This window comes from Haliotis rubra, unplaced genomic scaffold, assembly GCF_003918875.1.
Source record: "Haliotis rubra isolate DU_JTF1 unplaced genomic scaffold, ASM391887v1 Scf603, whole genome shotgun sequence".
Classification (NCBI taxonomy): Eukaryota; Metazoa; Mollusca; class Gastropoda; order Lepetellida; family Haliotidae; genus Haliotis; species Haliotis rubra.
Window position 1 is genome coordinate 178885 of NW_025767306.1, and position 15928 is coordinate 194812.

Sequence of the window (15928 nt, forward strand, 5' to 3'; positions counted from 1 at the left end):
TACATTTCTAGGATTGAGATTGTTTACCTCTCCCCTCAAACACGGAAACAACATCTCCTATTTTACCCTCAGTGACACTCCAACCAAACACACAAAGTCTTTCATAATTATTCATCACTAATTTCTCCCATCTATTGCCACGATACCTTTGCTTTGTTAGCTACTTATAACTATGCGGAAATGTCAATACTGTACTACCAACATGGTGTCAAGTGGTACTAAACTATTATACAGCCGTGTGATCAATGGCGAGTTGTGGCGGTAATCAAGGCTTGTAGTACAGTGCAGCAGTATTGGAATTCCCAGCTTGTGTCAGTGTCACACCAACAAATCACAGTCATCAGTCAGCCTTTGTTGCTCCACTCCTGAACATTCCTACAGTGATTTCCTTCAATGGAAGGTAGGGCACAAGTCATTCTGGATATGAAGTACAGTGTTCACGAATAGCGTCTGACCCTCTGACAAATCCGGCAGATTCGCCAACGGTCAGACAGAAGTCTACAACCCACCGGCCCCAGTGTCTGACTGTATATTTCACAATGACTCTGACTGAAGTTGTTTTATGTGACATGTGACACTTGTTTGCTGTTTATAAATCTTATGTTTGTTAATAATTTCAATGTCAATTATAAGAAATATTAAATCTGAAATGTGTTTTTAATTTTATTCCATGGGTCCTGTGCATTTTCAATGGGTGAGACAGACATCTGAAACTTACAGGACCCAATGTCCTGTGACTTTGAAACACCATTCGTGAACACTGGAAGTATGTGGACACTAAATAGAGGCAGAAAAAGGCCACAAAATACCAGACAGAAAATGACTTAAATGTGTAGAAATTTAATCAAAAGTTACATGCACTTATTGAATAAGATATAAATTTTCATGTTAATATTATTATTCTTTAAAAAATATATTCATGTATCGAAAATACTTTCTCTTTCCATTCAGTAAGGTAAAGAGCAACACAAGTACTATCATACACACATTCAAAATGCATATGTCATTACAACCTGTCAATTACATTCAATGGAGGTTTGTCAGCATACAACGGCGGTGAGTGGGTGAGTGAGTATGGTTTTACGCTGCTTTTAGCAATATTCCAGCAATATCACTGGGGACACCAGAAATGGGCTTCACACATTGTACCCATGTCGGAATCGAACTTTGGTCTTCGGTATGACGAGCGAACGAATTAACCACTAGGCCACCCCACAGATGGAATACAGCTGAGTTAAACATCAAAGAAACAAACAAACAAGGATTAGCCTTCATGGCTTTGTCCTGACTATGACTAACATGACTGATTGTTGTGACCAAGTACAGGGATATAGATCCTCCATGATTGTCTCATATGTAATGATTGCACCTTGTCAGGTGAAAGGTGCTTGAGGACTTTCATATGTAACTGCCACAAGTGCTTCAAATGATGCGTCAATAATTTCCATTATGATCGTCATTTGCTTTAAATGAGCTTGTCAATAAACTACAAAAACATTTACGTTCCTCAGTGCAGCTGGACAAAACTGAGAAAACTATCCTGAAGAAAGACAAAAATACCAGCACAGGTTAAAAATCAATTGCTATTGTAAGTATGTCTCCGCGGGGAATCTGCTGGAGAAATTCAATAAACTTTCCTCACTGTACAAACACATGTTCCATGTTTCTTAAGAAAATCCTAAGTGAGCGCTTCTCTCATAATGAGTATGGATTCCCAACCTGATCAATATTATAGGAAGAAATTATGGTGTCAGCAAACATTCAGTGCAGTCTTATCACTTGAAACACTTCACACATGGCTGTGAAAAAGCAATTTTAAACAATGTTTGATTTGGTTTCATGTTTCATGAAGCATAAACTCTGGAAATATGTGGTAAATATTAGGTCTTCACTTGAACAAGGCGAGTATGGTAAATTAAAGTTCTGCCTCAAATGATCTGTCTTCATAACAAGAGGAAATGTCAATTTAGGACTAAAATGTCATTTCAGACATCTTGAATGAATGTGATTTTGTTACATAATATTTCATCTTGAACAATGTAGAAGTCTGAGTTCAACCTACACATTTAACCACTACGCTACCCCACTGCCCCCCATAGTCAGAGACCCTTAATAGGAGTGACTGAGTGAGTGAGTTTAGTTTTACGCCACACTCAGCTATATGGTGGCGGTCAGTAAATATTCGAATCTGAACCAGTCAATCCAGGGATCAACACCATGAACATGGATCTAAGCAATAGAGATACGATGTCATGTGTCAACCAAGTCTGCGAGCCTGACCACCCGATCCCGTTAATCGCCTCTTACGACAAGCATGCATTGCTGAAGATCAATTCTAACCCAGACCTTCACTGGTCCCTTCATAGGAAGACACCCTGATCATCATCTGTATTTTGGGGCGGTGGGGTAGCCTAGTGGTTAAAGCGTTGGCTCGTCACGCCGAAGACCCGGGTTCGATTCCCCACATGGGCACAATGTGTTAAGCCCATTTCTGGTGTCCCCCGCCGTGATATTGCTGGAATATTGCTAAAAGCGGCGTAAAACTAAACTCAGTCAGTCAGTCAGTCAGTCATCTGTATTTTAGAGCGCTGCTCAAGATTTACACTGAAAGGCACCTGTGACACCCTTGTCATCATAAGCTATACTGAGCGACACTTTTTGCCAGTGATGCTAAGGTCTTCCTTGGTGGTCCTTCTATTTGTGAAAGTCTTCTTGTAACTCAGCCATGACTGCAGGAGGTTAACATGTGTGGGCCACTCAACCATCTGGATTTTGAACACACCAAATTCTACAGCCACTATTTGATGGGGACTCTTGAATAGGCCACTGACATTAATCTCTTAGCACTTCAATTCCAAAGCCACCAAGTAATCTTGTTGTTCAATTTCTGAACTCAACAAAAACAGAAAGTGCACATAAAATCAGCTGAGACGGGCAAGAGTTATCACTCAACACAAAAAGTAAGTAATGCATCACATTTTCATTGTCAATAAGTTTGGGTTAATTCAAAGCTATTTCAAACATTTATTTTGCCAACAACTGGAACCACACAGTCAAACAGGAGACACTGACATTTGCCCGTTTTATCACCACTCGCTGGTGTCCTGCGTCTTGAGTTACAACTCGTTTATTGGTTGGCGCCAGTCTCTTTGTTTCCCTCCCAACAAAGTCATGTCAAAGGCTGACACAACTATAATTAAGGCTAAATATTTCACCAAATTTGCACATCTACAGGCTAATTTGTCACTGGAAAAAAAGGAAAGAAAACAGACTTTCATTACTGCTTGGTCTCGAAATAAAAATATCTTCCAGAGAAGCAATATTACTCAGCTTGTGTCAGTCTCCTGTTTATTTCTGGCTAGAGGATTTCTGTATTAACTCTCTGTGATCTAACTGTTCGTACTGCCACCACACATGAAAGTCCCTGTGTGACTAAAATACAACAGACTATTAACAGTCACTGATTAAATCTTTCCTTTGGAGTCATAATAATAAATAGTGACAGTGTCACATTTGCCCTTTGGAGGAATGAAAGAAACCAAAGACAAAGTATTCATTTACATCACCTGTCAGCCAAGCTGCTTTTTAGGACTTTCATTACAGGTGGATGAACCATGCAGGATTGTAATGAGAATCGGTTCTCATTTCATGCTCTACTGTTTGAAATGTCTGGCTGAATCCAACTGACCAATCTAATTAGTGCCTGTTTTTGTACAATATTAAGAATATTTTCATTCCAAACACAGCTCTGTTAGGACTGTGTGTATTGGATCATCAATCAAGCATTCTTTTCAAAAGCGCATTTATGATAATTCAATTTACCAAAATAACTTGGAATTATGTCCCTTGTTTCAGTCACAGGCCTGTGACCTTCAAACACATTTCAAGGTTGGACAGGATACATTCTAATCTACTCTAAGAACAAACATCAACTTACCTGATCTGACAAGGAAAATGTACGAGCATTCTTTGTGATATTTATATGAAGTACATGAAATCTATTTTTCTGGCACAGCTCATACGCGATGCCTGCAAATGATGTACTGCCTGTCTTGGGAACTCGGTTGTATATAATGATAAGATCATCATTATCATTGTCCGCCAGTTCCTGAAAAATAAAATAAAATGTTTAAGTATAGTAATACTTACAATTCTGCAACCACACAAAAACAATGTCCTTATGCAGTCTTGCAGTGAAACAAATGTAAGTAAGGAGGCAGTCTTTTAAAGGGATGTTTCCCCATTTGACCGTAACATACCTGTCAACTCTCATGCATCCTGCGTGAGACTTACGCATTTTACCTCAGTGTCACACACTCATGCATTACTTCTCTAAACACACTCATTATTGACAAATTTTAAAAAGTAGTTTTTTTAACAACATAACATACCATTATACTAAGAGAACATTGTTGTAGAACGGAATTGTACCTGTTTTATTTTATTAGTATGTATGTTGTCATGTGCTTTGGGCTAAAGATCTGTTTTCACTGAGAGACTCTTAAAATTATTTCGTGCTCAAGATGTCATGTGATTTTGATTTTGATTAAAAGATTTGAATGTAAAGGACATAGCACCAAATGACATAAAAATGATCCTAAAATAACCCCAGCTTCTCACTCATTGGAACTCTCAGGGATTGACAGCTATGCTTTGTACATGTGGATGAAACTGATCAAATTTCAAATGATAATCCAGCTGTGATAAAATATGCCACCACTTATTCACATTTAAATAGTTACCTATTTATTCAAATACTTCCTGTTGTTTCTGTTGGTTTATTGGACTAGGAGCCTTCATACACTGAGTGACTGACTGAGTTTGGTTTTACACCGCTTTTAGCAATATTCCAGCAATATCACGGCGGGGGACACCAGAAATGGGCTTAACACATTGTACCCAAATGGGGAATGTGACGAGCCAACACTTTAACCACTAGGCTACCCCAATCAATCTCTTCATACAGTGAGTGCCAAAGGTAAGAATGTATAAAATGGTATGTGGGACGTGGAGGTAGTCTGTCAGAAGAAGTGGCAGTCCCAGATTACAGTCTTGTGGATAATGTGTGAATGTGCGTTTTCCAACATAATGTGCATTTTGCACAGGAATCAAAATGTGTCATTCACACACTTATCGTTTCAAGGTCATGTGACTGACTTCCCATCCACTAGAAAAGCTTTATATTATGCCAAATGCATTTGAAGGACCAATGGTGTCTGCAGGTGAATTCACAAAATCATACCAGCTGCAGTGTTTTCAGAAATGCTACTCACATGAAAACACACGTTTAAACAAAACTGAAGTCACACAAAGTCAACAATGCATTTCAAATGATTTTTTTAAAAGCAAACACGTCTCAATACAATGAACACCAGCCCATTAATCACGTATTCCTGACAGCGACAACAATACCAAATTGTTACTGAAACTACAAGTCAGAACCTCTCCACTCTAAGTGCCACCCTCAAACACAGCCACCAGATACATTACAAATAAACATTTTTCATTCCCTAATCCCACTGTGACAGAAACTGTGTTCCCGGATAGTGTCCCACAATGAAGGGATCATCCCCTACAGGCTAGGGTTAACCTGATCTGCCCAGTTCCTGGAGGCACAAAACACTCCACGCCACTCTAGACACTCCCTTTCTGCTGGGCAGGTCTCTGTGTGTTTAACCCTTCATATGGTAAACCATATGCTTGATAGCAATGCCATGAGTGTGGAAGGCTTAATGCCACTTGACTGCAGCAGAGGCCATCAAGGACATCCTTTACACAATGTACCCATTTATGGAATTCCGTCCAGGTTAATGTTTGAGTTATTCAACTGTCCTACTGCCTAGGGCCCTGTTCCTCAAAGCGATCGTAGCACTACAGCAGTCGTAAGTCTATGTTAAAGTATGGGAGTTATGATCATCTTAGTGCTACGACAGTCGTAAGTCCATGTTAAAGTATGGGAGTTATGATGGCATCCAATTATTTCCTGATCTTGTTGAACTTTTTATTTTACTTTTGGAAGTGGTACTTTAAATGTGAGCGCATGACTGTTGTTAACTAATATAAATATCTAGGGATACTGTTTACACATACACTAAATCTGAACAAATCCATTATTAATTTGGCAATTAGAGGGAAAAGGGCCCTACTTCAATTGCTCTCTGTTATACCAAAGTTGGGGGTTGTTGGTCCCAATATATTTTTCAAATTGTTTGATTCCCAAGTACAGCCTATTCTTCTTTTATGGGTCTGAAATTTGGGGCAATAAGGAATTTTATGCCATTGAAAAGGTTCACCTTCTTGCATGTAAAAGGTTTTTAAATGTTGGGATGTCTACCCTAATAATATGGTGTATGCGGTGAATGTGGGAGATTTCCTTTGTACATAATTTCTTACTCGCTGTTTAAAGTACTGGTGTAAAGTAATAAATATGCCAGAACATCGTCTGCCCAAAAAAAACCTACAATATGATTGTCCATCTTGATAATATTGGTAAAAATACTTGGGCAACCCATTATTAGAAGTATTCTTTTTGTTTAGATACGGCTTTGGATTTGTTTGGCTATCCCAAACCCTGGGCGACGTTAATGCATTTATCAAACTCTTTCGTACCAGGGCTATTGATATCTTTAAACAAGACTGGCATTCATCTTTATATGAAAGTTCAAGATATGATTGCTATCGTGAGTTTAAATCTTTACTTGAACCTGAGTCGTATCTATACAACTTACGTAGTAAAAGCTTCAGTAGTGTTTTCATGCGCCTGAGACTTGGCCTAAATGATTTATATATCAATCAAGGAAGATATTCATCTATTATAAAATCACAAAGGTTCTGTCCATTTTGTAATACTGTAGAGAATGAATTACACTTTCTATTTCTTTGTCCTGCATATAATGATTTAAGGCAACTGTATTTTCCGCAATGGCTACAATCAAATATTAATGCTACAAAACTGTATTCAATACTTTCATGTAAAGCATCCCTATTACAATATAAGGTAGCTCTATTTATTTATCACGCGCTTATATTGAGAAGAGATTCAATGTAACGTGTGTGTCGCATGTTGTATATGTTGTACATATCATACATATTTATTCTGTATATGGGCCTCTGGCCTTCATGCAATAAACTGATACTACTGATCGCATTGAAGAACGGGGCCCTGGTCATAATGCTAGAAAGGGAAAGATTCTGTTCTTCTTCACTCAATATATTTTGTCAAAAACAGTTTACTGGAATAAACAGCCCGTCAGAAGATGTCAGTATTGAGGCATTGTGACACAAACGTAATGATTCACTTCAAAATTGAAGAATCCTGACACATGAGAAATGATTCACCTCAGTACTGTGACATCATGGTACATATGTAATGATTCAGTATTCCATCAATACTACACATTCTACCCATTTGGAAGTGCAGGTCTTCAGCATGATGAGCAATGCGCGCAGCACTTGGCTACCTCTGTCCTCAGGGACAGATTCAGGTGTTCAGGTGGAGTTCAGGCTAGGGTTAGTGGAGAAGAGGTGTTCAGGTGGAGTTTATAATATCCAAACTGTGTAGAATAATGATCATAATAACAGTCACTGGATCGTCTGGTCATATTATGTACAGATAACTGACAGACTGAATACTGCTGAGTGTTGCTTTAAACAAACAAGCATTGAATAACCATGAAAGTGAATCACCATGAAAGTCACCACCACAGCCAGCAAGTGTTATGATTCACCTCAGTGTATTCTTACATTATGTATAATTAAAACAGTTTGTAATACCTTACATTAACATATTACCTGTGTATGTATATGCATGAGATTCAAGATTATTGCAATGAATTGTTAAATATAATACCATTTTCCTAACTGCCAAGAGCTGGTGCCAGTTTACTGTATTTGTAGATGGGGTTTTCACTGATGATGGCACACCTTTAGCAAAACTAGCATTCCACAAAAGTTGGCCTTTGTTGTTCGTCCACATGTTGTGGAGTATACCAGTCTAAACTCAATAATGATCCCAATAAACCAGACAGAATGTTCTGGTTTCACAGACAACACTAATTACAATGACTAGACCTTGACTGGAAATGGAAACAGAATCGTGGAGCAAAGTACCATTTGTTAGTAGGGGTGGGTATTGCAAGGAATTTTCATATTGCGATAAACTGCGAAACTTCCGAATGCATGTCAAAATATCGGTTTTCAATCAGCGTATCGCTATACGCATCGTTTTCATGTCTGAACCGGTAACTACCGGTAAACCAGTTATATTGCGCAGCCCTATTTGTGAGCAGCATTATCATCATCTGTATGCTATGTTCAGCATAACCTGATCTCCACAGTATGGAAAACTATGCATATTGTATTACAACAGTGTATGTACGAGCACTTGCAATTGACAACAGTTCATACAGATTAAATTCCTTCAAGTCTTACAAAACAAAATACTGATGGTTTTAAAACCAATCTAAAATGATTAAATATTTGCTATATGTAATATTACTCAAAGTGAACATCCTGATTCAAGAACAAATTCTACATAATCTTTTTTTATCAAGCGCAATAAAGTCATGGACTTAAAAAATAATATTAAATGAATTAGGCAATATATCATAACTTGCAGGAAACATGAAAGCGCCATAACACATAGGTTGTAGCTTCACATAAATCAGGCTTGGTCGTCTGATTAAACGTCTTGTGGGAAAACCATTACAAACTAATTCGTTGAGTGGTATCTAACGGAGGAAGCCCCATGTTTGGATTAAGGAATTGAGGGTTAATCCTTCCGTGTATGAAACCACAACTTGGGGGATTACTCTGACGGTGAGATGGATGTTCATGGAATGCCAGGCAATGCCGTATTTAACAGTCTAGACATCAACATGCTTCAGCAGTACGGAACCCACTCCTATGAATAAAGCCAGATTGCTTATGTGTGATATATTTTCACTTCAGCCCTGACTTCATTCATACAATTTTTATGTGTAATAATTATGTAAATAAGATTCTTTTGGAAAGTTCAGAAAGTCCATATTGTAATGGTTTTAACATCTGCACAAATGGAAGTATTGCCACTCCTTGTTGATCCATCAAGCTTTCAACCACACTGAAACCTGTGCTGCACTAATAATAGGATTTATACGGTACAACAGCCTGAGAGTTCCTGTTTCTAGGGAGAAGATGTCTTCCTTCTAGCATTCTACCAGACTCAGTTTCGTCTGTAAATGTGAAATCCAGACATTGTTACAAATTACAATTATTTTCGATTATATGGTGTCTGTTTTTAGCCAATCAGGTTAGTTAAATGTATGCAACATCCAGTCTGCCTCGTTTACTGCAATATGTCAGATATTCTTTTACATAGTAAAATACAAACAGAATTTAATCATGCCGTTATCGACAGTTTCTGAAATTAGCAACCGAAGAAAACATATATCAGAAATATGAAGAGAAATTAAGAAATACTTCTTGGCTTCATTTAATATCATGATGTAATAGGATATTGAGAATCTCATCACACATAACATTTGTTGGAATTCTCAAGCAATGTCTTTATATTAGAGATTAAAGATATCATTAACCAACCGTCATGCAGATTCATTTTTCAAGACCAGAACTATCTAGATCATGTTGGATTCCTATAAAGCTGGAGATGTCTCACAATAAATTAATGACACTGGCTGGCCAAATGACCTGTCGGCAAGAAAAATCTATGCACGCATTCAAACTGCGACATCATGTGCATAATCGGAGCCATTTATTTGCGTATTACTCATGGTATTGAATATCAATTAGAGGTATAGAGGTGATTATTCAGGATAATATTTCCCTCCTACTTCTGCCTGATTATATCTTGTTCAACTCCACATGTCAGATTACAGCTTGCAGCCTGACGAACGAGCGGTAATTAATCACATAATTAACATTTTGCCATAACTAAGACATGGAAACCAAACGTGCATGTAATACCAATAAAAATCAGACTTAATTCCAATGCATAAAGCTAACACTTACATGCCTTTCTTTGAATCAGATCTGTCATAATATGCTAGCTTATTACACTCAGAACCATATTTCAGAGAGCTCGTCAGATAAATGAGACATTTTCAATATGGACGTACTATAGGTGACTCCATGAAGACCCCATAATTTGATGGGGAAGAAATATTACTCACATGCAGCCAGCTAACGTGACATACTACATCTAACTTTACATCCATAAGAGTCCCCTTAGGTATCTTATTCAGAACACATGTAGAACAGTGTTTGGAGCAGGGCAATATTTCATGAAGAGGAAGACTGGAACTTGACCTGATCTCTGGGAGTTAATGCTCCATCCATCTTTAGGCTTGGGCTTGACGCAACATGGTGGATTTTAAACTGCTTTGAGAAGTAAGTGTCTGCAAAGGTGATCGTAACTTTTACATCGACTAATGACTCATTGCACTACGATCGCTTTGTGGAAAAGTGTTCTTGTCTTCAAGTTGTGACCAGGGTGCCATTGTACAAAGTGATCTTAAGGCTAAGGTGATCGTAACTCAGGGTGCCATACAAAGTGATCTTAACATGATCGTTAACTCCCATACCTTAACATAGACCTACGATGTAGCACTAAGGTTGTTTTGTACAACGGCACCCTAAACAATACTATAGCAAGATGTCAAGGATGATCTGGCTCATTGTTAAGAATCAAACTGGGGCCTACTTGCACTTATCGATGATGTCTGTGGTAAGGCTACTCCCATACTTACACACAGACCTACAACAGAGTTACATACAGACTTACAACTTACACACAGGCAGACCCTGCCCTTCAAGTTGAGCGCCAGGCTTACATTTCCACAAAGCAATCGTAGCTCTACGGTGATCGGTGATCGTAATTCTTATTTTTTAACAAAGACTTACGATGGTCGTAACACTACAACCGATGTGGAAAAGTGTTCTTGTCTTCAAGTTGTGACCAGGGTGCCACTGTACAAAGCAATCGTAGCTATATGCTGATCGTAACGCTTATTCTTTAACAAAGACTTACGATGGTCGTAACACTACAACCGATGTGGAAAAGTGTTCTTGTCTTCAACGCTTATTCTTTAACAAAGACTTACGATAGTGTCGTAACACCGGGCGGTTTGTGGACCGGGGCCTGGCCTCATCCACACATATCCCCTTCTACATTAACAATGTGCTCATCTTAGTATTTTCGCAAACATCATCATGTAAGAAGAGTTGAAAGTCATATTAAAAAAATAAACAAATTGCAGCAATGATCAGTAATGAGAAGTAAGACATGTGATATTTTTAACATGTGAAATAGTTGAACTTGAAAAGTCTTAAAACGTTTCACTGGTACTGGATTAATCGTTTCCCTTGTATAATATTCGGTGACATGGAACCTTGTTAGATATGATATAATCTCTTTGTGCCCCGACAATCAGCACCTTGAGAAACACACTCGCCCAGCCGGTATAGAGTGGTTTTCACTATATTGATGCCACCAATATCGGTTGTATTTTTCTGTATGAACCATTATGAGCTGTTAGAGCTTGTCATAAAGAGCAACATTTAGCAATAGCAATGTGCATCAAAATCCTATACAATATATCCCCAGGACAAACAATTACTATTGGGATGATAGTACGCTTTTCTGAATACCTGCCATGCATTGACACAGTGGCATACTGTTGATCATTCCCTCTCAAATGGTCATATCAATCTGTTCCCATCAACCCCTTCATCTCAAACAGCCCTCGATCAAATTCATCTTATCGTACATCCTCTCATATCCCCCAACAATCTTCTAAATACCCATCTCATACATTTCTGGGAATAATTTCAGTAAATAGCTTCATTTCTGTTTGCCAAAGAGCTTTTCAGGCAGGCAGACTTAAACGATGGTTAACAACTTGTCCATCTAGTGCCGTCAAATTGGGACTATTTGGAGAACGTGGTCCCCGACTGGATCTATATGCGGTGCTTCAGCCATACCTATAAAGCACCTGTTAACGAGGGTATGCATCCCTTCCTGCTATCTGGCTGCTGGAGTGCAGACACATTTATTGACCATCTTGCTAGGGGAGACTAACATGAATACCTCAATTGATACACAAACTGAGTCTCTCGTACAGCATCTGGGAATCCCACAAGTTCTTCCATACAACAATTTGGAATTCCATGAACTCAACATATCGAAAGAAACCCACCCTCTCATAGCACACTGCAAGTGATGCATGAATGATCTATCAGAAGTAACCAAGTGCTCATAAATTATCAACTACAAAAATCCAGCAAACAATGTTGACTGACATCGATTTTAGGATCAATGTTAACAGTATTTGTATAATGGTCCAAATTTGAAGTTTTCTGCTGTTTTACTGATATTGTCAAGGTTGTTGTCCCAGATGTTACTGAACATGTCAATAGACAAACAGTGCATTGAAACACACTCAAAGGTTTACGTTTTTAGGGTCCAGGCCATGTGACCATGTCTTTAGAAAACAATTATATCAAACAAATTTCAATTCATACTCTACATTTGAATCGAAACTTCTATATGTTTATAAAACATAAAATTCTAAGCTTTGATTTTGAGCTTAATTTTGAAATATAAAGTTCACAAGATATAAGTCTTGATTCACTGTCTGGAAACGAGCACAGAAAAGCCACACAGACAGTGAGCAGAAACTCAGGGTATAATCAAACACAAGTCCCACACTGTCCAGTTAACCATTCAACCCTCTGAGAAACACAATGTTCCAAATAAAATCACAATCATGGCAGTGTATCACCCGTGAAGATCCGGGTTAGAATTGTCTTCAGCAATCCATGCTTGTCATAAGAAGCCACTAACAGGATCGGGTGGTCAGACTTGCCGACTTGGTTGACACATGTCATCCTATCCCAATTGAGTAGAACGATGCTCATGCTGTTGATCACTGGATTGTCTGGTCCGGATTCAATTCATTACAGACTGCCATCATACAACTGGAATATTGCTGAGAGCGGAGTGAGTGAATGAGAGAGTGTGTCTGCCACTTTTGCCACAAGTCTAAAGCTCAAATCTGTTTGGTCTGGAAATGATGCAAGGAACAACTTTTGTGCTTGGCGCCATTTGGCAGAGACCAAGTGAATGATGTTTTACACCTCTTAAGTTTAGCATCACAATGGCTGTATCCATGTGGGATCCAATGAACCAGGTCTCTTGGGTGACAAGCAAACATTTGAACCACGAGGAGTAATGGGGTCGGGTGGTCAGGCTCGCTGACTTGGTTGACACATGTCATCGGTTCCCAATTGCGCAGATTGATGCTCATGCTGTTGATCACCTGGATTGTCTGGTTCAGACTCGATTATTTACAGACCGCTGCCATATAGCTGGAGTATTGCTCAGTGCGGCATAAAACTGAACTCACTCACTCACTCACTAAAGGAGTAATGGAAGTAGTTCTGATCAAAGCCTGAGTATACTGTGTTTTTCCCTGCATTAAACCTGTTGTAACTACCAACTATTTAGCATGGTATTGATGTCAACTATCAATATCATAAATTGTCACTGATGTACTACCACTGGGACACTGGCTACTGACTCAGCCATTACACTCGTTATATCCACATACTGATCACATATATGGAGACAACCTCGTTGTCACCGTCCCTAACGATGTGGTACTTGGGACCAATTCCATGCAAACATCCCAGCATCCCCCGAGACAGGTCACAGGAAGTAATGTTTCAGCGTGTTACATGGTCGTGTGCACACCACAGTCGGCAAGAAAGACATTGCTCATCCAATGAACCATGCCAAGGTCATTCCAGAAACGGAACACTCTGATCGCATCACCTCATATTTCCTGCTTTTAATGGAATTGGAACTCGGCGCCATATCTACATGGTAACAACTGTCATAGGTCCTATCAGCAACAGTATATATCACACAGCAACCAACAAGCAGGCTTGTTTGGACATGATTTAATTTACTATGGTAAATAATTGTAACACATTCACAACTGTTAACTTTCAGACGATAGGCTTGTGCTCAGATTGCAAACATTTTTATGTTCTCAGACATGAAATTGGAAATTGGAATCTAGCTTAGTTTATTCTCAAATGAAGTATCTTTTGCTGTTGCAGTAAAGGATGACAACATTTTTTCAGTTCTATGTAACAAAAAGGCAAAGAGAAGGCCTTCAGAAAGCATTCATCAATAAGGAACATAAATAGACTGTATTGAGAGAAAGAAACTGTTCCCATAAATCAGATATCAATTTTCAGATTTGGAATTACATCCCTCACAAACAACAGTAACGTTCATTCCCTGGATCTACAAGTCAGATCTGAGGGTAACTGTCTGCATGTCTGATTCTGATGTTAATATACAGTTCACATCATTGTTACAAACATTGGCTGGAATCCTAATGTAGGCAGAGAACTCTGGTTTGAATAAATCTGTTAACAATTCAACATAGTGATGGTCAGTACTCTAGTTGTTCTGCTAGACATTCACTGCACACTACTTAGGGGTACGTAGCAGTGGGGTGGCCTAGCATCCTTTCACATTGCTGGAATATTGCTAAATGTCATAGAAGAAAAAAATAAATATTCAGTGAAGTCCGCAAAGAACCAATGGTTACATTTTTGTTTTGGACTCTTGAGAACTTCTTTAAGTGAAATTTAGAAGCTGGTATGATGATGAGGAACATTTTTTATGGACAGACAACTTCTTTACTGCAATAGATGCGTGTGTAGAAGGTGGATAGGAGAGACATTATCTGAAAGAAAATCTAAATCAACTGTACCCTTGCAACAGGGGCAGTAAACGATTCTTGATTTACTTGTATTTTACAGAAGTTGAACAAAACTTCCAACCGCAACAAAAGATTAAAAGAATAAGAAATAGAAACCTGCCTCGGAACACCAAACATAGTTTTACTCTCTGTTGTTAGTTTGAATGCCGAGACTATCTATCCTTCTAATATACAAAATTCACTACAAGAATTCTTAAGGAATGATTTGCCATATTGTTATTTTCAACACTTTTCATTCTCAAGCCAAGTGACGATCCTGTCTGAGTAGCGATCCCCAAGAAACAGACTAATATACAAATTACCTATCATGCAAGTAAATGTGGTTGGTTAGAGAACCAGTGCACCCTGGGAGTCACCTACAACTAACTTACAACCTATTTAGTGATTAAGTGTATCCCCCTTCGAGTGGCGGTGAAGAGGGGAAAGTGGTGGAAGTGAGGTGCTGTAGTTGCCGTACAGCAGCGAGGGCAGGCATTGCTCAACTTGAACTGATCCATAATTCCATTCCATCTATATCTTTTCCAATTTGCCGGGCATCAGTAAAATAGTATGGATCATGGTGCCATCAACAATGGCACGAAAACCCAGGAAAGCCAAGAAAGTTATGGATCTAGGTAACAGGGTGTTGCACTGCGTGGATATTAATCTGGAATATCTGATTACATGCATATGAATCTTGTCAGACATTGTGCTCTAACCCGTGCATCACAGCACCACAGAGACAGACACCTTTTAACACTCTGTCGGCCACTTTGTATGAAAAATTGAAATAGTAACGAGCACCCATTGTGTGTAATTACTGACCAGCGAGGCAATCTACCAAGAGTCACTTTAACTGATATCTCGATAACGTTGTTGAGCTTTTAACTGGAAACACCTCTAGAGGCAGCCATATTGGATTTGCCCTGTCTCATTACCATAATTTTGACAATGTTAGGTCCTGACCGGAATATAATCAGTCATCATACACACCCTAGGGCCAGAAAATAGGAGAAACTAATCAACAGAAGTGGGTATTAAAAGTACATCATTAAACATACACCACAGTCACAATCTACCTTGACATTCCAAGTTTGGAATACTGCAAAAGAGAAACATGTTTGCTCTTCATTGGTTTCCTTGCCAAGTCCTGC

General features: G+C 38.7%; 1 protein-coding gene across 2 annotated transcripts in view; it reads right to left on the reverse strand.

Annotated features, from left to right (window-relative positions):
• LOC124255612 (heparan sulfate 2-O-sulfotransferase 1-like) overlaps positions 1-15928 on the reverse strand; it is a 238312-nt gene that overhangs the window by 88643 nt on the left and 133741 nt on the right. For both annotated transcript variants that reach the window (XR_006892707.1, XM_046689502.1), the window contains exon 3: positions 3938-4108. Coding sequence is in view for 1 of the 2 variants with exons in the window: in XM_046689502.1 (XP_046545458.1) it covers positions 3938-4108 (171 nt within the window). In the remaining variant the exon portion in view is untranslated. The remainder of the gene's footprint in view (positions 1-3937; positions 4109-15928) is intronic.